General features: G+C 41.1%; 1 protein-coding gene across 13 annotated transcripts in view; it reads right to left on the bottom strand.

Annotated features, from left to right (window-relative positions):
* Positions 1-379: 379 nt before the first annotated feature.
* LOC141139158 (DNA (cytosine-5)-methyltransferase 3A) overlaps positions 380-23346 on the bottom strand; it is a 390588-nt gene continuing 367621 nt past the window's right edge. For 12 of the 13 annotated variants that reach the window (XM_073625034.1, XM_073625036.1, XM_073625033.1 and 9 more), the window contains 3 exons: positions 21910-21979; positions 17923-18041; positions 14161-15236 (listed from right to left, as the gene is read on the bottom strand). In XM_073625034.1, the coding sequence (XP_073481135.1) occupies positions 15095-15236; positions 17923-18041; positions 21910-21979 (331 nt within the window). In that variant the 3' untranslated portion in view covers positions 14161-15094. Of the gene's footprint in view, positions 12911-13049; positions 15237-17922; positions 18042-21909; positions 21980-23346 lie in introns of those variants that run through there. The other variant, XR_012243729.1, reaches the window with a different exon arrangement.

Below are 23346 nucleotides of genomic sequence, written 5' to 3'. Positions count from 1 at the left end.
AATGAAGAACAAACAAGTCTATGATCCTCAAGTCCAGAACACATTCTTCTGCCAGGCAAAAATTAAGCACCAACAGATGCTATTTTTTAATGCAAATTAAGATATATTGACGACATTCAAAGCCACCACTGCATGTTTTTACCCCACAGCTGACTCTTACTAAAATGCTACCCTCTTTGGACAGTTTTTCACCTGTGTCACTCACCTCCCCAGGCTTACCAGGCAAACTCTTAAGCTGTAAACCTGTAGCTTTATATAATAGCAGACCGGAGATTCAGACTCTGGCCTTCAACACTTAAAACATTCTAACTTCACACGTGGAAATACGATCTGTTCAGCAACACGCACAAGAAACAGCTTTTATCTCCAGCCAGACTACCACAGTTTGACTAATTTTTATTTTTTTTACATTTTTTTAATATTTTTTCGGTGTCATCACCTGTCAAGCAATTGGAGTAAGCATGACGCACATATAGAAGTCACAGTCATAACATGGGCAGGTTAAAACAGGGATGAAAGGACATAATATGGTAAAAAGGAAAGTAAACACACGTATGTATCTTTGTGTGCATGGAATGTGGGGTATAAAAAAACAGAAACCAGCTTCTAACATGGATAAAACATGATACATTTGTCATATGTAACAGTAAAAGTTATCAAATGCTCTACATAGTTTAATTTTCAGTTCAGTATACATCATTGTCACAAAGAGTTAAAGCACCAACTATTTCAATGTCTAGGCTAAAACACATAAAATCTTTCGCTTGCTCTTTTTTTTTTTTAAGATTTTTTGTGTATTTATTTCAAGTACAAAGTTAAAATGCCTTTTTATTTTTCCCCTAATAATAATATAGAAGAGTAAAATAACAGTGCCTTCTTGGAATAGCACTAGAAGAATTCCCCCTCAGAAAATTAAAGAGAAAAATATATAACCAAGATAAAAAAAAATAAAGAGAAAGAAAAAAAAAACAGTCGTCAACCAGATAGTAGATTTAATTTAACAATATATATTTCTCATAAAATGTTTAGCACCTTTTAAAATCACCACCTTCTGCTTATTTTAAGGAACTTAGGCATTTTATTTTTTTAAGGTTTTTCTAGTTTTTTTTTTTTTTCACTCAGGACTGTGCCAAAGGAAAAATAAAGTAAAGAATGTGAAAAACAGTATTTTTTTCAGCACCATTCAGATTCCCAATGGCCTGTCTAATGAGGGACTTTGGGCTTAAAGACTGGGGCTGAGTTTCAGACCATCGTAAGGAACGTGACTCTTTCATACTGGTGGGATTCTGGTGTTTTGTCAATTTGTAAAAATAAATTAAAAAGATTGTTTTTGTACAAAGGCAGTGTTTCACGGTAGGAAGATTTTTTTTGTACATATTCTGGATCATGTCAATGTATAATGTTAAAATTGCACCTTATTTTGTTAATGTTGACAAACTAGCTCTAGCTGAGGTGAAGACCCAGAAAACAAAAAATTAGTCCAACACTGGGTTGAATTTACAGGCAGATTTTGTGAAGACCCCTAAAATCTGCCCATCTTTTGGGGAGCTAAGGCCACACTGTTTACTATTATCCACAGGTCATGGTACTAATGACCATAGGAATCTGGCTACATAGCTTATTGTCAAGATCTTCCTCCAGCAAAACACAAAACAGATACAATAATCGGGTAGGAGTACAGGTTTCTTGCATCAACACTGGAGTCTTTTTACATGCCGAACACAAAGGTGATATTCAGACTAAGTGATACTAAGGATACAGTGATACAAGCATTTGCTAAAAAGTGATTTTGGTGAGTGAGAACAAGAACACACCTGATCTTTGGAAAAGAAATGGGAAGATTGTGTTTATGTACGTTGATATTTCCCTTTCCTCCCACTCTCAATGCACGTGTGCCAAATCCACCTATCACTCACATCAGGGAGAAGGTTACACTTGGGATTGGCCATGCACAATAAGGTATAGACATTCTCCCACTGTCAATGCACATGTGCCAAAATACACCTACTACCAACATTAGGGAGAAGGTTATATTTGGATTTGGCCAAGCACAATAAGGTATAGACATATGGATAATTAAAGCTGGCCATATACATTACAATCTGATAGTACAATCTTCTCTAGATATACCAAAACTACAGTAAGCCTAATATCATGAATGTGATGTTAAGTTATAGATAAACCCTAAGGGCCCATGTTAACGTGCATTGCATTAAGGCAGCCCATTCATATGGGTCAGAGGCGAGTTTCTATAGTGTTTTGGGATGTCATTCAAAAGGTATCACACCACAATATATTAATAAGTGCATAGCACATTTCCACAATGCATAGCTGTGTAACTGGCCTACGTGATACAGCTGCAAGGCCTGGTTGTGTTTTTCTCTCGCACATCACTACACTCTTAACATAGAACTCCAGTTGTAACGTTTCAACACACCCACATGAAGAATTTCCTGATGAATTTCAGAAAGGCTCTGATCACTTCAGGTCTACAAACAATAGATACCTTTTTATTCAAAAGATGATGTCATCTGATCCCCTGCTGCTGGTTGGCTGACAGTGTTGAGAAATGTGCATGGTTTACAGTGACCTAATTGGAAGTTACCACTACATTCCTCAGATATGTCTACGATAGAGGAGAGTACATACTTAAAATATTATCTTTCTGTCCTGCATTCTAACTAAATCATCAAAGTAGAGAGAGAGCTAGAAGTAAGTCTTGCCTCTACTCGTATCATGATTGGATTGCACTGCCTATAGAAGGGTTTGGCAATTTATTTCACTGCAAATAATTGGAGGGATCTAAACTCATTTAGTTTTAAGATAGGAAAGTAAGTTCTCTATCAAAGGTTTCACACTGGCTGCTTTCATGGAAGAAGCTTCATTCATTTCTATAGAAAGGCCGTTTAGTGATGAAATGCATAATAAATGACCTTTCCATAGTAATAGATGTAGATATTCTATCTGTAGACTTTGCAGTGGCAAATGTGCATCTCTCTGTAAAGATCTGGAAGAATTCAGACACGTGAGTATTCAATTTTTGTCGGGGGTCCCGAGGGCTGAAGGGGGTCTTTCAAAGTGTAAGTAAACTCCACATTTTAGCTTGTACCTACAAGTAAGCCTATAGCAATTCTTACCTGTAGATACAGTAAATATCTTGAGATATTAATACGGGATGCAGCCAGTGATGTCACGGGGCATGCGCTCTCAAGGGATGGCCTATGCGTACTGTACCTTCAGAGCTCCGTGACAGGATTCCCGTGCATGAGCGAAAATTAAGTCATTGCGGTCCCGGACATTTATACAGCTGCAGCCCACAAACCCCGAAGTGACCAGGTGAAGATGGAATCGCTGGAAAAGTCACGACAGCGTTGCACTGGCGGGCTCCATGTGCAAGTAAGTCTATCATAATGTGCTAGTATGCAATGCATACTAGCACATTATTGCAAACCGCTGCAGGGGATGCAATGTTTTATTTTCTTTGGGGCGGTTAACTACCGCTTTAAAGAATAGCTATACTAAAATTACTGTTACTCTTTAACTACCCATGCTCCACATGTTAGTAAATATATAATTTTTTTATTAGAGAAAACTTTGAGAGAAATTCGTAAAGTAAACTTTTCCTAAGAGAAGTTTAGGGGGCTGCCATTAATGACCTCCTTCTGAAAATGTTAATTGTTTGTCTGTCTTCCTAATCTGATACTTTGAGTCAGTGACCCAGGACAAGTATGCAGATCCAGAAAGCCAAAGAAAAGTCTGAAATCCTTGTCTTTATACATGTCCTGGGTCAGTGACAAATAGCATTGAAGCCACTGGATCAGCATGACAGTCAGGAAACCTACATTTTCAGAATGAGAGCAAAGACTGCCTCTGTGTTTTTCACAAGAGAGGGTTTCCTTTTATACAATGCTGGCACATCTTTCAACATCTAAAAGTCCAGAAAACAAATATTTCAGGGTATTACAAAATGCTCGATTCTGCCATGACTTGAAAAATAAATTCTTAGCAATAACGGACAAGTAACAACATATGCTGTAAGCACCACAGCATTCAACATGAGAAGGCATTGACTCACATTAGTAATTAAGTCATGTATGCTGCAAGTAACGTTTCAGTCGGAGCTAACTTCCTAGATCTCAAAGTCCACGACAGCTGTAATAGTACGTGTAAATTGTAATATAGCAAAGTATTTGCTTTGTCCTGATGGGATTCATCACCATAGGAATATAAAAATGTTAAGATGCAAAGTGTGTTGGAAAGAATTTGTTGTAGCAGCCTCAGTGTGTGCTGTATTGGCTTTACACCTGGCACGTGACTCACCAGACTATGGCCCGCCCTCTTCCACCCCGGGCTCTGCAAACCTCACTGGAGATTCATTGTGAATGAGATTTTGCAACAGCTTCTCTCTCCGTCAATCCTTCCTCTAGTGTATACATTATATGGCTACATGTTTATGGACACCTGACCATCACACCTACTATATGGTCAAATGTATGTGGAGACCCCTCCAGATGACTGCGTTCAATTGTCTCCACTTGTCTTATGAATGCAACAGAATACAAGGAATTTTTAGACATTTGCATTCTTTCACCCTTGTGGTAACAGTTTGGGGAAGGCCCTTTTATGTTACATTTGACCTAATGTACAAATCCAGCTCCATAAAAACACAGTTTGATGTGGAGGAACTCGGGTGAGTCCTGATCTCAACCCTACTGATTACTTATGGGATGAATTGGAATGTGGATTGCAAGCCAGGTCCTCTATTCTTGGATCAATACTAGACCTCACTAATGCTCTTTTGCCACAGACACACTCCAAAATATTGTGGAAAGCCTTCCCTGAAGAGTGGAGGCTGTTAATGCCACAGGAGGGTCAGCATATTAGTGGCCTTGGCTTTGGAATAGGATATCCAACAAGCCTATATGGGGTAATGGTCAGGTTTTCACAAACTTGACCATATAGTGTATCTACCTCCGTGAACATTAGAAGTTTGTTGTGGCATTAACCCAGAAACGTCTTTCACAGAGGCTTATCTGTGTATACCACTGCCTCCCTAATGTAACCTTTCATCCCCTTGAGAATTATTCTTCCACTTCAATCTCCAAAAATGTTTGTTCACAGTTTGGAACCTGCATTTGGTTTCAGAATATACCAGAGAGGTGCTACCACCATTAAGTTTTTTCTCTTCGTGTGTAAACCTTGTGATGCCATCTTCTCCAACCACTGCATTACAAAGGTTTATGTCACGGATTGAATACACACCTGACACCAGATCAATGCAGAATGTGTCGTAAAATGAAAAGTGGTACAGGCTTTACAAGTAATCACTGGAAATTCACGGGGTCATGTGCATCACAGAGTTTTGATATGTGTTGCATTAAAGCCTAACTTTAGGTGAAACATAAAAAAAAAAAATCAGCACAGAGACTGTACTTACATTAAATCCGAAGTGTCCCTTGTGATGGTGCTGGCTATTTTAATTGAAATGCTCTGTCCTCTGCACCCCTCATCTGTAATCTGCCGCTGCTGCTTGGATTAATAAAGCTGAAGAACCTGTCACAGGCACACATCAAGAGTGCCAAATATGCCCGCCCTTTCAGCCCACCTATTTATTCATAGAAGCTGTACTATAGCTTCCATGAATAAAAAGCAGTCTACAAATGGAGGACATGCAGATGAACATAAGGTCTTCCTCCTCCATTTATAGAGTACTTTTCATTAATGGAAGCTATAGCACAGCTTCTATAAATAGAGAAGTGATCTACGAATGGAGGGAGAGGACATTTTATTCATCTGCTTATCCTCTATTCATACAGTGCTTTTTATTCATGGGAGCTATAGTACAAACCGAAAGGGCAGGCATAGTTGGCACTCTTGAAAAGTGTGTGGACATCCTTTCTGCACCCAACCACCTGACCTTACGACCCACCCCAGATGTATACTTATCTGCATCCTACGGCCAGTGTTGCTATCCACTGATGTTGATCTACATAGCCTTTTATGTGATTGTCGCTAGGGATAACCCTCAATACTTTGAGTCATTGACAAGACAAAATTATGCAGATTAGGCCTTTTCTCAGACTTATCATCTGTATGCTTGTTCTAGGTCAATGACTCAGAAAGGACTGAAGTCAATCCTTCAGCATATCGGACAGGAACCTAGCATCTTCTTTAAAAAACATTGAGAACCATGGCTGAATCTGATGTTTGGGGGTCCAATGGAGATGAACATGTTATGCAGATGCTACACGGGATGTATCAGGCACACTCTAACAGCTGACATAATTATACCTTTTAGCTGGCCTGGGAAGGTGTTTGAATTCATTAGAAAAAGCTAGAGTCAATGGCTAGTCAAAGAGAATCTGACCATTGTTCTCCCATTACAAGACCAGACAAAGTAGGACTTACCAGTAGCCACAGCAGGCATTGCCTATAGGTGGCAGGGAAAAAGATGCAGCGGTTTCTGTACAGGCATGCATTTCCCCCATAGATAGAAATAGCCATGTCATAATTTTTTTTTTTGGTTTTGTACACACTGCACCTCAATAGTTAAGCTGTGATAGCACTTAAGGAATGAAAAAAGTGTCTCTCATGCAATAGTTGAACATTGACAGCAAAGCTTAAGTAACCAGTTCCACATGCCTTAGGCACTACTGCCACTTGATGAATTTGGCCAACTACATCAATTCTTCTAAACCAGGATAGGACCAAGTGATGTTCTGTGTAGAAGAGAGGATCCTACTAGTCTTCCTTTGAGTTGTGTGTCTACAGGCTCCAGTGAAGTACATCCAGCCTTGAGGCCAGAGCAGGGAGTCCTGTCATAGTTACATAGATGAGGTTGAAAAAAGACACAAGTCCAACCTATGTGTGTGATTATATGTCAGTATTACATTGTATATTCCTGTATGTTGCGGTCGTTCAGGTGCTTATCTAATAGTTTCTTGAAACTATTGATGCACCCCCGCTGAGACCACCACCTGTGGAAGGAAATTCCACATCCTTGCCGCTCTTACAGTAAAGAACCCTCTACGTAGTTCTAATTTTAATGAGTGGCCACGAGTCTTGTTAAACTCCCTTCTGCAAAAAAGTTTTTATCCCTATTGTGGGGTCACTAGTATGGTATTTGTATATTGAAATCATATTTCCTCTCAAGCGTCTCTTCTCCAGAGAGAATAAGTTCAATGCTTGCAACCTTTCCTCATAACTAATATCCTCCAGACCCTTTATTAGCTTTGTTGCCCTTTGTACTCTCTCCATTTCCAGTACATCCTTCCTGAGGACTGCCTCTCACATTGCAGACTTGTAGATTTTTGGCCGATATGAGTATAAATGTTTTTTGCTTTTTTTTTACAATCACATCATCTTATATTATTTGCCGTCTAAAGTCACCCAAAGAAACTGGTGAAGATGTCCTCAGTGTTTGTGCCTTTATACACTGTTAGACCTCTGATTTGGGTTTTACTAAATCCCTGGATTAGTGGTTACCTGAGAGGTGACACCAGCTCGGGTTCATGACTTATCTGAATCACACATAGTAACACGTCTTACAACTCAGTACCTAGGAATGACACTGTGGAGCATATAGTGAATATATACCACATAAACCCTTTTTTCTGTCTCACAAATCTAAATTTTATCTAAAGAGGTTCAATAGATTACACAGGACTGCTCTGCTTTTTTTGAACCTGACTAAATCCTGGCAACTCCTACTTCTGCATATAGTCTTTATATCTACATAAAAAGTGATAGCGAGCTCTATTTGTAATCATTATGACACGTACCAGGCACAGCGATAATTATTTTGTTCCATATAACATTAAATGATCATCACAAGCTTAATTTTTTTTCTATGTACCCTGTGATTTATACTTTCTTACTGAATTAATTCACCATTTTCTAGATGCATAAAAATATTAAAGCACACCCTGGATGATTATTGAGATATCTGGTCAGTCTGCGGACAAATAGAAGACACATAAAAGCCCAACTATGGAGCTTTTAAAGTCTCAATTGTCTTTTGGAGACTGTTCAGGTAAAAGTTTGAATCCCTATCACATCTGACTAAACATATTTACACAATTTTAGACATTAAATTTTGTCTACATCTCATTTGACATATACAATATGTACTTACTATATTTAAGGACTTACGTATCCATGATTCCAAATGAACAGTTACAGGACAATGGTACAATTGTGAACACTGGGCACCATGTGCTGCCAAACGTCACGGTCATGTTACTAATCTGTCTCTGGCATTGTCTGATAAGGATGTATGACCAGCGTCAGGCTAGCCCAGCACAGGCTTCCCCACTACATATGATATTGTAATAAAAGCAGCATCAGCCTTGTATAATGCCATTCAGTGCAGGTGATACTTTTCTAACACGAAGAGGTGCCAGTTTAGTATGGAAGCACGCGGTCTGCCCATGACTGCCATATGCTCCCAGTTGTTCAGTTACATTTCTCTCCTGAATGACAACACAGGTGATCGGATGTTTAGGCTGCCTGTCAGCTAATGCAGCCACAGCAAAGAAAACGGAGCACCAACATGACTGCTGTCAAGTGAACGGATGAATTTATTTCAAGAAATCGAGAAAGTCAACTATATAAAGAGCATTTTGTAATATTCCAAAATATCGAACTGATGGACAATTACTAAACCCCCTTTTTCATAGTTGTGGTCTGCCCCCCCCCCCCACCCTAATATTACGCAGAAGTTTCAATGATTTCACAGACACTGATGTGCTTTTTATCATATTAGAGAAACCCCTTTTCAATGTGCATTTTTTAAAATCTAATTTATCTAGAAAGAATTTAAGCAAAAATGGAATAAAATTTTGGGATTTGAGATTAAATCTCTTGACACCACGGAGTTGAACTATTCTGGATTATATGGTATTTGATGTCTTTGATGTGCTTCAGAAGGTAAGAGCTAAAACTGCATGAGAGACACAGAGTGTTCACACAAGGCCTTAGCATAATTACAAAAGTAACATTATGGCCCCTTTCACACAGGCTTTCTGATCAGGTCCACCTGTCAGTTTCAGGTGGACCTGATCGAAGCCTCCATTCACTCCCATGGAGCAGCAGATGTCAGCAGTAACACGTCCACTGACACCTGCTGCTATCCGATCCTGTCCGTGAAATCCAGACGGATGGTGATCCTATTTTCCGTCTGGCGTATCATCGGATGGGATTGGACGAAAAGGGACAGGCGGTCCGTTTTCATCCGATCTCCCCATAGAGGAGAGCTGGACTCTGACAGGCCCGTCTCAGCACAGTGAGCGGAGCCGGACCTGTCATCCGCCGGCTCAATCCCCTGCTGAGCAAAGCGGAGTCCGCTGGGCAGACCACCCGTGTGAAAGGACCCATCTCCATCTGTATACGGAATGCCTAGAGAGCCACAAAACCTAGATCTGCTGTGGCCACATTCTTTAACTTGCTCCACAGCACCCCCCACCCAAGGTGACTCTCTGTTGACCACAATACCTTCATTACACTGGGAGGTGCCTTGGGTGTATCAGAGTTGGATCCAAACACAGTTCTGTGGCTTTATAAAGACATTTCCTGACATCTAAAGTGATTAAGCACTGTTTGGTACCCACTGGGTCATGTTACCATATGTTCTATCCAATGTCTCAATTAAAAAAAATAAAAACCTGTTATCTGAGGCAGTATCTGCCAAGGTTTGCTGAAAAGGTGCTAAACCTCCCCTTTGTAGGTGGCACAGCTCAGGACAGGTAAGCAGGCCAGCTCTGTAAAAAAAACATGGTCATGGTATTACACAGGGTATGTAAGCAGGTCAGCTCTGTGGAAGACCATGGTCATTCTAATATTAGATACTAGGGACAAGTACCACATAGAGCAGGGGTTTCCAAACTTTAAAAACAAAGGGCCAGTTTACTGTCCTTCAAGCTTTAGGGGGGCCAGTGGGAGTGAACAATGCCCCATCATTGGTATTAGGGGGAGTAATAATACCCCATTGGTAGAACCAGTGAGAGATATACTGCCCCATCAGTGGTGTCAGTGAGAGAAATAGTGTTCCATCATTGGTGTCAGTAATAGTGCCTCATCATTGGTGTCAGTGATAGATATAGTGCCCCATCATTGGTGTCAGTGGGAGAAATAGTGCCTTATCCCTGGTATCAATAAGAGAAATAGTGCCAGTGGCAGGAACTATACCCCAGTGTTGCTGATGTTGGGTGAAATAGTGCCCCAAGGGCCGGATAAAAGCAAGCAAAGGGCAGCATCTGGCCTCAGGACCTCAGTTTGGAGACCATTGATATAAAGCATTGTGATTCAACCAGCAACCTCACTGTATTTGCTTCTCTGGCTTTTGGGACATTTTTGCATTGTCATAAAATAGGCTTAGAATTGTCTGTTTCATAAGAAATTCTTCCCTAAAGTTGTGAGGGTTCTACCAGTTTAAAAAATAACTTGTGTAATTCAGAGATTTAAATATTTCCCGTAATAGTGAGATCACCAAGTACATTGTTCAACCAAGGGTGGTCAGACCCCTCCCAAGTTTGTTTAGCTTTATGTCACTTCAACTGATTTTTTTTTCCATTGGCCAATCTTCATCTAAGAAGCTGACTCAGAATGTATTTTAAGAACCAATACTGAAACATGCAAAAAGTTATTTTTTATAATGTTCAGCATGAAGACCAAAACTTTGTCCATACTGTTTAAGAAGCACTGACAAAAAAGCAATATACCTGAGTGTTCTGACATGAGATAAAAGACACAAGTGACTCCATTCTATAAGTTCCATAGCAATGGTGGAGGAGACCTGTACATCCTTTCAGCCAAAGAGTAAGGACTTATTCCCCAACTCAGAGCCATCAATGGTGGATTCTGGGGCAGTAAAAGACAATGGTGGATGGTCATAGGTATAAAGAAAGTTATATTTAGTAGAGTCTGAGTGTTTAGAGCACAGCCCCGTCTACATCAAGTAATTGGACACAAAATCAAAAATGTTCACATCATGTACAATGGATAAAAGAGTGGAGGGGCTTTGACCCCCTGACAACACAAAACACCACTGATAACTGAGATTACTGTAAGCGTGAAGAATCAGAGGAGGCTCTGATAAGGTTCCATACTCTATAAAATATCAGCATAGAAGGACAAGGCCTCTGACTCTCTCTTGAGGTTCAGGTGCCTTCTCCTGAACTCTAAAATTCTACAATCCCAGGTTTAGTGAGTCTGAAAACCAAAAAGAAACACTGGCCTCCCTTCTGAAGTTGGGGGTATCCAGCGTCTGCTGAAGACTTATGTATAAATAGTTGTAAAAAATGCAGCTTGGGTTGTTTGCAGTTCGGGGATGACTAAAAACATGGCTGATCCTCTCGCCAATGGTGCTTGAAGGCTGATATCGCCTGAGTAGCTCTGATGGAAGCTCTGGTAAAAGTAAGCACCACAGGAATACAGTAACTGGATGTCATTCTTGACAGCTGTCACCAGAGCTGGTCCTTAGTGGTGTAACTATTACACCTTCTGTAGACTGATGGTGTAAGATTAGCTACCACCAGCAAAGACTACATGATCCGCTGTCTTACACTGTGCCGCAAACTTGCAAACCCGAATTAAATGTCTGCATTTATTGCATAGTTTGGAGACACTTGAACATACAGGCCGGAGACGGCAAAGTTGGCATCTTATTAGCCATGGCGTCAGCTTGGCAGCTCACCAGAATCTCTTGGACTGAGAATGGAAGGAATGTTGGCGCCAGTAAAATGTGAGCTTGTTGGCAATAAGGCACCATATACAGCTTGTACCTAACATGGAGCTGGTAAGAGATAATCTGGAAGCGATTCTGTTCATTATACTGGCAGCCATACTGTCTGACACCTAACCTTGAGCTAGTACTTCAAAGTGGCACTACCAGCTGTAAATGGTAGGAATGCTTAAAAAGAGCCAGTCCACCATAAAAATGTGATATTTCAGTTATGGTTAGAGAAAGTTGGGCTGAACCATCCAATTCTGTTCTTTGTCTTCTAGAATCTCTCTCCCACCTATGTTTTTCAAACTTAAAAAAACACAAGAAAAATAGAAAAATCTGATGGTTAATGGCCAAGACAAGCTGGTGGTCATAGAAACACTGATGGTTAATGGCCCTGCTAAATAATATAATTTTCCACCAGATACTGAAATATCACTTTTAAGAGTGACCACCTAAAACATAATACATGAATGGAATATGAAATAGCACCAGTTTTTCAGCTAGACAGACAGAAGAATTAATGAAACGTAAGGCTGTTTTTTGTAAAGCACCATGGAAATGGCCAGCAAAGGATATCTTCTCTGCCCTACCCTAAATACAGCTCTGCATGATGAGTGTGTTAGGGGTTCCTATGCTCTAGTTTTAGAAGGGCAGTTCAAACAAAACTACACATTTCCTTTTGTTGAAGAGACAGAACCACAAACTACTTTCAGGAAATATTTTACCACAGGAGTCTGAAAAATTTACAATAGTTTGTCAGTTGAATCGACAATCCAAAACTATAATATCGGTTTTAAATGGAGATTACTTTTAAAGTCATCTTTTCCTGTGTCTTTGCAGAGCAGAGTAGCAGGATGATTTACCGGCCTCTCACCCTAGCAGCATGTATTACTGGTTCCCCACTTCTCCATTCAGTCATTAATACCAGGGACAGAAATCCCTGTGCAAGACTCAAACCAACTTGTTGAATCTCACACATGGCTATGCACTCCCCCCACTCATGTGACAGTGCTGGGCCAATCACAAGACACCAACACTGTCACATAGGTGAGGGGGAGGAAGTCACATATTACCCTATACCCAAAGGCACCGGGTATTTTACTTTGCTCCTATGGCCTAACGTAGTGTCAGGAGAGCAAGGAAATGTAAATACATGCTGCTGAAAAAGAGGGGGTGATGGCGAACCTTGGCTCCCCAGATGTTTTGGAACTACATTTCCCATGATGCTCAACTACACTGCAGAGTGCATGAACATCATGGGAAAAGTAGTTCCAAAACATCTGGGGTGCCAAGGTTCGCCATCACTGGGGGTAGCTAACTGAACCTTTTAATTTACTATTCATAGACATAGCAAAGAGTCACTTTAAATACCAATTTTGGTTGGAATTATCCTTTAATCATTAAAGCATGTCCACATGCAGCTCCTGGGGTACTAGGGGGTTGTAGCTCCATGCTGCCCAGACTGTGGCAACTCGTCTAAGGTCCGCTCACCTTCTGAAGGAAAGGTTTTTGGTATGGACATTGGCCTGAACACAAAACACTGACCGCATTAGGGAATATTATTGTCTGTGATGACATTGTATCTCTTGTCTTAGTAGCTCCAGAGGATCTCCCTGTGTTTTTAGGCACGTGTCTTGTATAGAAGCACCAGGTCATTGCACAAGTTCGAAGGGCAACAAGTTCTCCGCACAGCGTTTTGCTAAGGCACCATGGATGCCAATGTTTTTAATCATCCCACTTTTGGAAAGCACCATGTGAAGTTGTTGTACAGTAGTAGTAAGTAGTACCATGATTTGTGTATGTCATCTCTGCAAGTACGCGCACATGTTCAGTTATAATTACACGACTTAACCTAGTGAGACAGACAAACATGGCTCTTTTGCACCATCGGCTATACTGCTTCAGGATGCGCCAGAGACATGTTTTAGCAACAGCCAGGAAATCCAACATGGATGCCTGCAGAGAAAAAGGCTACTGTATATGTATGTTAGGAGTGGGACTTATACAGCAGGACTAATAGTCCAATGTGTTTTTGATGATTATAGGTGCGCCTGTTATCCCTTCCAGTGGCTGTTATTCGTCAAGGAGACGGCATATTGAGGAAGATCAAATAACATAATAAGATATAAGCACCGTTATAGGACCTCAAAGTCCACCGGAAGCCAGCGGGATATGGGACACCAGGCCACAATCAGTGTTGGCGCTATATAAATCCTGTATAATCTTAGTACAAATTAGGATGGCATGCACACTTGCAGAGTTTATATATCCTGTGATTCCACATACAGTATATCTGTAAACAGTGTTAGAGGTCTGAGCTGTTTGCAAAAACTGCTTTATCCTGGCCATGAGGCACGGGGCACCTGAAATACTGTAAAAAAAAAAAAAGGGTCATTTTTGCCAAAATTGTAACAATTATCCTGCATGAAAACATCTGAAATTAAAATCTGTATTCTTTTTTTTTTTCTACTCATCGCTTGAAATGTTGAACCAGACTATGAAGACACAGACATCGTATGACGACATCAGGAGGCTACGTCTGCTAAAGTGCACCTGTCTCCGCTTAGAAGACGCGGCCTCAGTGTGCTAGAGAAGGAAAGTCTCAGGTTACACAATGTGCGACTCACGTAGACCACCATACTTGTGCTGCTAGGTACGTTTGTGGCTCTGCGGTCTGGTTTGCATTGCGCTGTAGTTTTGACTTAACCCTCTTTTCAGCCACTTATTCCAGGCACCCCTCGGCAGGAAAGCGGGTAAAGCACATTAAAAGACTTAGAAAACTAAACATGAACATCTAAAACGCTTAGCACCGGGGCAGAAGAGAACTAAAATATATATAAAAAAAACAAAAAAAAAACAACAAAACTAGGGGGAACTTAAGAGCCCTCCAATGACTGGTGGACCCTCTAGTTCCTCAACTCGAGGTTGCCCGACCCTGCCCTAAACTGCACTAAAATTTAAAACCGGAACCTGCGCACGCATCATGGTGACGTCTTAAATAAGACCTACAGGCTCCTATGTTACTAAAACACGGGGCTGTGGGGGGTTAAAATATTCCCCCTCCCCCTACAAAATATCAAAGTAAAAACTTAAAAAAATAAACTTAGACGTATGTAAAGGAGAGTGTAACATGGAACGAGAAGTTACGTAGAAGTGTCCATTCGGATATCAGACTCTCCCAGCCGCTCCTGGTCGCTGGTGGTCCGGTTTTTACCACCGGGTGATTGATTCTTTCCCAGTTTTCAATCCGTCCTCTGGTAGAGCTGTGAGACTTGGTGAGGGTTGGTAAAGGTTCTGGGGAGCTGGAAGGTTGGGATGGGGTAGGTGGGGGAGAGGGCGATCAGCTTCAGGTCCCTTTTACCTTGTGAGTTAAACGCAGGCAAAAAATTCCTTTAAAGGGGCGAAGAGGTGACGGATGACAGGGACGCTCCAGGATCTTCCCAGAAGCCTTTGCCTGGCTAAACGGCTCATGTTAGAAACATCTGTGTAGTGGACTGGGAAGCCAAAGACCCTGCATAGAAGGCAAGTAGGTGAATTATTGTAACAAAGACTGAGCTTAAAGAGGTTCTCTGCTTACAGTCTTAACATTAAAATATTTCTAAAGTCAAAACTTGTCAAAAAATTCACAAAAAGTTGGAAAAGAGTAGGAGAGGGTTAAAACTGATGTTAGTATTTTGCCATCTGTGGCTCATTAGGCATATTTGCACTCACTTCCTGTCCTGTATACTTAGCAGTCTTTCAAATATAAATGAAATCCCCTCTTACGCTAGGTTCACATCCATGCGTGTGGCTGTGGGTCTCCCACCCGCAGCCAAATCGCGCTGCTTTTAGGAGACATGTGGGGCTGCCATTCATCCTGAATGGCACCCCTACGCATCTCAGCATGCAGCATGCTTGCAGATACCGCAGGGAAATTGCATGGTCATAAAGATCACGCGATTTCCCTGTGGCTGTGTTTTTGAACAGGTGCATGCCGCTTTTATTTAGCCGAAACGCAGGCACGGCAGCCCATTCATTTGAATTAGCTGCCGTGCCCGCGCAAACACGGGCCACAAAAACACTAAGGTGTGCACCTAGACTTGGGCCCCTTTACACACAGGAAGGGCTCAGCAGGGAATCTGTCCTCTGATCCCTGCTGAGCAGGTGGATGGTTGGTCCGTGTCTGCACCACTTGTGCAGAGCGGACACCTGACACAGCCTGCTCTCCTCTATGGGTGGTCGGATGTAAACGGACCACCTGTCTGTTTATACCTGACTGTCATCTGATCCGATTTGCCAGACGGATTTTTGTTTTTAGCAGATAGGAAGTCACTGCTCCTTAGAGGAGACTAGAGGGTCAGATTGGGTCTGCCTGAAAACTGACAGGCAGACCTGATCAGTCTGCCCTTGTGAAAAGGCCCTTAGACATCTCTCACAGTGTCCCCATTATTACATTTCTGTTCTGGTGGCAATTCAAAATATTGGATTTACCATCATTATCATTCCCTGGGACAGTGGTGATCAGGACAATTAGGAAGATTAAATCTCCATAGAGGGGACACAGGCAGCAATAAAAACCTGACAAAGGTTCTAACCCTCACAGCTCTATCCAAGAAGAAAAAAGTTTTACCTTCAGTTTTACTTTAGGTGAACCTGTCAGGTAAGAAAAGAATCTTGCTGAAAATTTCCTGCAAGAGAAGAGCTCACCTCTGCAGTGGCCCATGTCTTATACAATCCCTCCAGCACTGAAATGGAAGGAAGATAGAAGACACGAGCAACGGGAGAGGAGGGTATAAGAGCTTTTCTCTAGTAGGCAACTCTTATGCCCCGTCCACACGGTCGGACATTGATCGGACATTACGACAACAAAATCCTAGGATTTTTTCCGACGGATGTTGGCTCAAACTTGTCTTGCATACACACGGTCACACAAAGTTGTCGGAAAATCCAATCATTCTGAACACGGTGACGTAAAACACGTACGTCGGGACTATAAACGGGGCAGTAGCCAATAGCTTTCATCTCTTTATTTATTCTGAGCATGCGTGGCACTTTGTGCGTCGGATTTGTGTACACACGATCGGAAATTCCGACAACGGATTTTGTTGTCGGAAAATTTTATAGCCTGCTCTCAAACTTTGTGTGTCGGAAAATCCAATGGAAAATGTGTGATGGAGCCTACACACCGTAGGAATTTCCGACAACAAGATCCTATCACACATTTTCTGTCGGAAAATCCGACCGTGTGTACGGGACATTAGAAGGATTATTCTGTATACTCACAGGGTCATTTTAACTCAACAATTTTCATTTCAATAGGGTTTGATTTACTAAAGACAAATCAACTGTGCACTTAGCAAGTTGCTCTCCTCAAGTGAAGTTACTCTAGAGCTTAGTAAATGAGGCAATGCTTAATTTCACAAATAATACCCACATGCAAGAAAACAATAAAATAATTTTTTCTTGCATATGATTGGATGATAGACGTCAGCAGAGCTTCCCCATAAATTACTAAACTCTGGAGCAACTGCATTTGCAGAGTGCACAGTCTATGCCTTTAGTAAATCAACCCCAATGTTTGGAACAAGGTAATATTACTGTTAAGGTGAAGTGGGCCAAAGAGAACCTATAATCTTCCACTGAATCAGTGAGCACCACAGTAACACCTTCACAGAACACACAATGGGGTGGGATTTACTAAAACTGGAGAGTGCAAAATCTGGTGCAGCTCTGCATAGAAACCAATCAGCTTCCAGGTTTTTTCTGTCAAAGATTAATTGAACAAGCTGAATGGCTACCATGCAGAGCTGCACCAGATTTTGCACTCTCCAGTTTTAGTAAATCGACCTCAATACCTACATGCCTCATTTAATTACAAATCCAAAAAATAAGACTATTCCTCATTGTATGATCATGGACACGGTTCTGGATGCATGGCTGGCCCAGGGTCATAAAGCAATAATTTGTACGGCTTCACCATGACCATGGACACATTGGAAAACAAAAACTTCTTTTAATACATAGACCTAAGACAAAATTCACAACCCAACTGGCAGCTGGATTTATTATGCTGCAGGAATGTATCTGACATTAGGGAGATTTTTACCAAATGTTTATACCACATGCACTTCCACCCAAGCTGCCGCTTCTGAAGTTTGAGAAATCCCAGCTAACCTTCATTCCTATGGCTTGCACATGCAATTTTTATTCACACTCACCGTTCCATCTCGGTGCACCAGAGAATGTCTTCCTTCTCGTTCATGAAGACAGGGAAGTGTTGGTCTTTGCCCTGCTTGATGGAGTTGGACCTAGTGGTGATGGTTCGGACTTTGCTAAACTGAAGCAGAGAGTTTGGCATTATTGAATCAAAATTAACTCAAAACTTCATGATAAATCACTGGCTTGTTACAAGTCACCTATGTATGGAATTGAGAAGCTAAGCTGAATGCTTATATGCATTAAGTTAAAAAGCCTTCTGTGTGCAGCAGTTGCCCCAGCCCCCCCTAACACTTACCTGAGGTCCCTCTCTGTCCAGGGATGTCCAGAAGTGTCTCAGCCATCCGAGATTCTCCCTCCTGATTGGCTGAGACACAGCAGCGGCACCATTGGCTGCTGCTGCTGTCAAAGTCAGCTAGCCAATCAGTGGAGCGAGGGGGCGGAGCCCGGGGCTCCGTGTCTGAATGGATACACGGAGCTGTGACTCGGCTCGGGTGCCCCCATAGCAAGCTGTTTGCTATGGGGCACTCAACAGGGGGGAGGGGCCAGCAGCACCAAAGAAGGACTGGAGAAGAGGAGGATCAGGGCTGCACTGTGCAAATCCACTACACAGAGCAGGTAAGCATGACACGTTTGTTATTTTTACAGGAAAAAAAAACAAGACTTTACAATTGCTTTAACCCTCTTCCTTCCCCTACCCTTAAAGGAAACCTGTGCTCTACCCAAGCAGGACAAAGCCAAAGGTATACTCTAAATATTGGCTCTTAGGTTTAGTTCTTAATTCTGTCAGCTGTGTCTACTTTAATAACATCATGTAGGCAGGGTAAAGGTTCAGTACTGTGTACATCTGACCTGAATCCAGTTCGGAAGTCACGCGGCCTGAATCAGGTCACCAGGCTAATGAGGTCAGCAGAGTCTTTGTAAGTGACTGGAGATACTTCTACAATACAAAGCTGCTTAATGTTATGTGACCACAACATGTTGGCTTCAACAGGAGGCCTGAGCGGGAGGTCCTTGTGACCTGATTTTTACAGTTACAGGTAAAATTTTGTATAGTTTCTCCATTCCTGTTCACTTGACATTTGTTTTAACCACTTGACCTCTGGAAGATTTACCCCTTCATGACCAGGCCTTTTTTGCGATATGGCACTGTGTTACTTTAACTGACAGATAATTGCACAGTCGTGCGACACTGTACCCGAATAAGATTTATGTAATTTTTTCCTACAAATAGAGCTTTCTTTTGGTGGTATATGATTCACACTGCGTTTTTTTTTTTTTTTGCGCTATAAACAAACAAACAAAAAAAAAAGATAATTAGACAATAAAAAAAAAAAAAAATATATATATATATATATATATATATATATATATATTTTTTTTTTTTTTACTTTTTGCTATAAAAAAACATATCCAATAAAAAAGCTGAAAAAAAATTAAATTTCTTTATAAATTTAGGCCAATATGTACTCTGCTACATGTTTTGGGTAAAAAAAATCCCAATAAGCGCATATTGATTGGTTTACACAAACGTTGTAGTGTCTACAAACTATGGGATATTTTTATGGAATGTCTATTTCTTTATTATTTTATATTAGCAATGGCGGCTATCAGCGACTCTTTGCAGGAAACAGTGACACTATTACAGTGATCAGTGCTAAAATTATGCAATATCACTGTACTAATGAAACTGGATAAGAAGGGGTTAAACATCTAGGGCGATCAAAGGGTTAATCGTGTGCCTAACCAATGTTTTTGTGTACACGGTGTGCTGCTTTTACTAGGGGAAACGATTGATTCTAGTCTCTGCTTTGCAGAGACACAGGATTATCCCATTGCCCCTGTCAGAACTAAGATAAGCCTTGTTTACATACATATTTCAGTTCTGTGTGTTTCACTAATGATGGCGGGTGCCAAAAGACATTGAGTCCCCAGGACCCGCAGATCAACTTCTGCACAACTCAACTAAGTTATAACTATGTTTGTATAGATCTGGTCTCAGACCATGCATGGCCTTATTTCCCCCTGGATGGTTTCTACATATGGGGACTGCACAACTTAGGTGTGCCAACAAAGTGTACAAACAACTTTATTTGCATTAACATACATTTTTTCAGAACAAGCTCTCGAGGTATGTCCCCTTCTTCAAGGTTCAAGCATGCCTCGAAAGCTTGTCCCGAAAAATATTATGTCAGTGCAAATGAAAAAATTATCACGTACAGTACTCAATTGTTTCTGTTGCAAGTGCACTAATATGGCTACAATCACCTCAAACAACTACAGAAAAGGAGAAGAGCTCCTCAAACAAACTGCTGCACAGCAATTATCAAAAGTGTATTTATACAACAAAAAATCTGAGTATAAAAAAATAATAACAGCACACCCTCGCCCATAAAAACACCTAAAAAAACAAACTAACATGTATGCTATAAGGGCCCTTTCACACTGGGGCGGTTTGCAGGTGCTAGTGCGCTAATAGCGCCTGCAAACCAACCAGAAAGTGCCGCTGCTTTGTCTCCAATGTGAAAGCCCTGAGGGCTTTCACACTGGAGCGGTGCGCTAGCAGGATGGTAAAAAAAGTCCTGCTAGCAGCATCTTTGGAGCGTTGAAGGAGCGGAGTGTATACCGCTCCTGGCCACTGAAATCAATGGGACAGCGCGGCTATACCGCCGGCAAAGCGCCTCAGCAGAGGCGCTTTGCAGTGGTTTTTAACCCTTTCTCGGCCGCTAGCGGGGGGTAAAAGCGCCCCGCTAGCGGCCGCATACCGACGGTAAAGCGCCGCTTTACTGCCGACGCCGCCAGCGCCCCAGTGTGAAAGGGCCCTAATGGTATACCTGCAATAAACACTAACCTACTGTACCTCCGTATTACTTACATTGGTATCTGTGAAAAACTCAGGTCATATGCCCTGTACACACAGTCGGATTTTCCAACGGAAAATGTGTGATAGGACCTTGTTGTCGGAAATTCCGACCGTGTGTGGGCTCCATCACACATTTTCCATCGGAATTTCACAAAGTTTGAGAGCTTGCTATAAAATTTTCCGACAACAAAATCCGTTGTCGGAAATTCCAATCGTGTGTACACAAATCCGACGGACAAAGTGCCACGCATGCTCAGAATAAATTAAGAGACGAAAGCTATTGGCTACTGCCCCGTTTATAGTCCCGACGTACGTGTTTTACGTCACCGCGTTCAGAACGATCGGATTTTCCGACAACTTTGTGTGACCGTGTGTATGCAAGACAAGTTTAAGCCAACATCCGCCGGAAAAAATCTATGGATTTTGTTGTTGGAATGTCCGACCGTGTGTACAGGGCATTAGTGCAAAGAAGTATCAAAATCAATAGATACAAAAATACTCACCTTAGGGCTCAGTAATATCTACAATAGTAAAGGTGTAGAGAATTGCTGCTGCTGAAATGGCTCTGCCACAATACATATGGAGTATGGGTTTGTTGGTTTAACTCTTTGGCTAGTCCTCCTTTTGCCTTCCTTGTGTTTGCATTCACTTTAACCCTAGCCAATTCATGCAGATTTTCTCTTTAGCTCAGTACTGATATTCTTTTACTCTCTACATATTTACTCCTGCACATAAACCAATACTCACCTTCGGGCTCAGTAATGTGCAATAGTAAACATTTAGAGAGCTACTGCTAATGAATTGGTTCTGTCACAATACACATGGAATATGGGTTTGTCGATTTAGTTACCTCTTTGAATTGCAAATCTTACACTTGCCTCTGGTGTTTGCATTCACTTACTTCACTTATACTTTTTTTCACCGCTGTATGCATTATAGAAATAGGTTATGGTTTACCATTATGATTTAAAAGTAGGTTAGTTTTTGAGTGTTCTTATGGGTGAGGCTGTACTGTTTGTATTTTTATATACTCCATTTTTTTGGTAAATTTTGTTAACACATTTTAACTAATTGCTAGGCAACAACTTGTTTTAGGAGTGAATAAGGTTGAAATGTGATCTCTCACCTTTGCTATTCTGCCATGCTCCAGGCAGTCTTGTAGATCGAGACGGTCATTCACCATGGACGCCAGAGGTCTGGTTAAAAGACAAAGAAGCGCAATCAGTCTAGAGACATATACTGCTTGGGTATGACAGGACACAGCCATGTGTACAGCAATACAGTTTATGTATGGAACGCAATACATCTTAAGCCTTTATTTTTTATTTTAAAAGTATGGAATAGTTTAAAAACCCCGATAAAATAGAAGTAATCACTGCGTTTAGGTAAAGAAAAGCAGCTGACATAACATGATAATATCAAACAGTGCTAAATCATATAACACAAAAAAGCCACTCATGAGCAGGAATGCTTACTCTGTGCATAAAAAAAGAATTGTGTCTGCCAATACACTTATTATGCAGCAATATAAACAATATACTTTATATAAACAATCTGATTCCTCCTGTATTGAACTGTATTATAAGTGTACTGTCTGCCATCATGTTGTAAAGCGCTGTGCAAACTGTTGGCGCTATATAAATGCTGTATAATAATATAAAAATCCATGTGTATGAAAAGAGTTGTGAAATAAAATGAAATAGTCCAAAAATAGATAGCTTGATCTCCCATGTAATATAGATCAGATCCATCCATCAAGGTAGCTTAGCCAGTCCCCCTGATGACGTTAACTGTGACGAAACACGTAGGGTGGGGGCCTACAAAAGTGACATCATGCAGGCTGAGTTTGATTGGTGGGCAGGTCCGCTCTGTCTGGAGGAACACTATCCAATTTGATTTGCTTTGGATTTCTGATGTGAGTGTGCACTATAAATTTCAAACAAATGGGTTTTATAAGGTATCATCTTACGGTCCTGCCTTTTATCCTTTATTTCTAAAATGTACCGTGGTGGCTTATATCCTGCATCAACCACACAGGAGACTGTGTGGTTAATGCGGGATAGGAGAAGTCTTTGGGTAAAATTAATCCCTTAAGCACTTTTTTATTACTTACTAATGGTAATGGTCAACAAAATATGGTAAGAAGCTATAGTGTTTTATGTTGGTGTGGGAGCACCTTTCTTGTCTTATTACACACAGTCCCATGCTAAGTTAACCCCTTATGTGCTGTATGGCTACTTTATTCTGGTAAGAAGCTGGAGTGTGTTCCTTCTACCTTGATGCAGATCTGACATATATCAAGTGGGAGATCAAGCTTTCCATTTTTGGACTATTATTTTATTTCACAAACTCTTTTACATAGATTTGTACATTGTTTATATTGAGTATACAGTTTAAAACCCCTGTTAGGTTGCCAGCTGTTTGCCATTGGTGATATTTCAGTAACTCTAAACTCTTATGTCAAAACGCATTTTCAGCTCAATAACCTATAAATGTTCACCTCATTGATTATTTTGCAGAATGAGCTTGTGAAAGTTGGCCCTAAATTTCCAGCTCAGAAACA

The sequence above is a fragment of the Aquarana catesbeiana genome, linkage group LG04, assembly GCF_042186555.1.
Source record: "Aquarana catesbeiana isolate 2022-GZ linkage group LG04, ASM4218655v1, whole genome shotgun sequence".
In the NCBI taxonomy this organism is placed as follows: domain Eukaryota; kingdom Metazoa; phylum Chordata; class Amphibia; order Anura; family Ranidae; genus Aquarana; species Aquarana catesbeiana.
The sequence above is the reverse complement of the archived record's forward strand: the minus strand, read 5'-3'. Positions and strand labels throughout refer to the sequence as shown.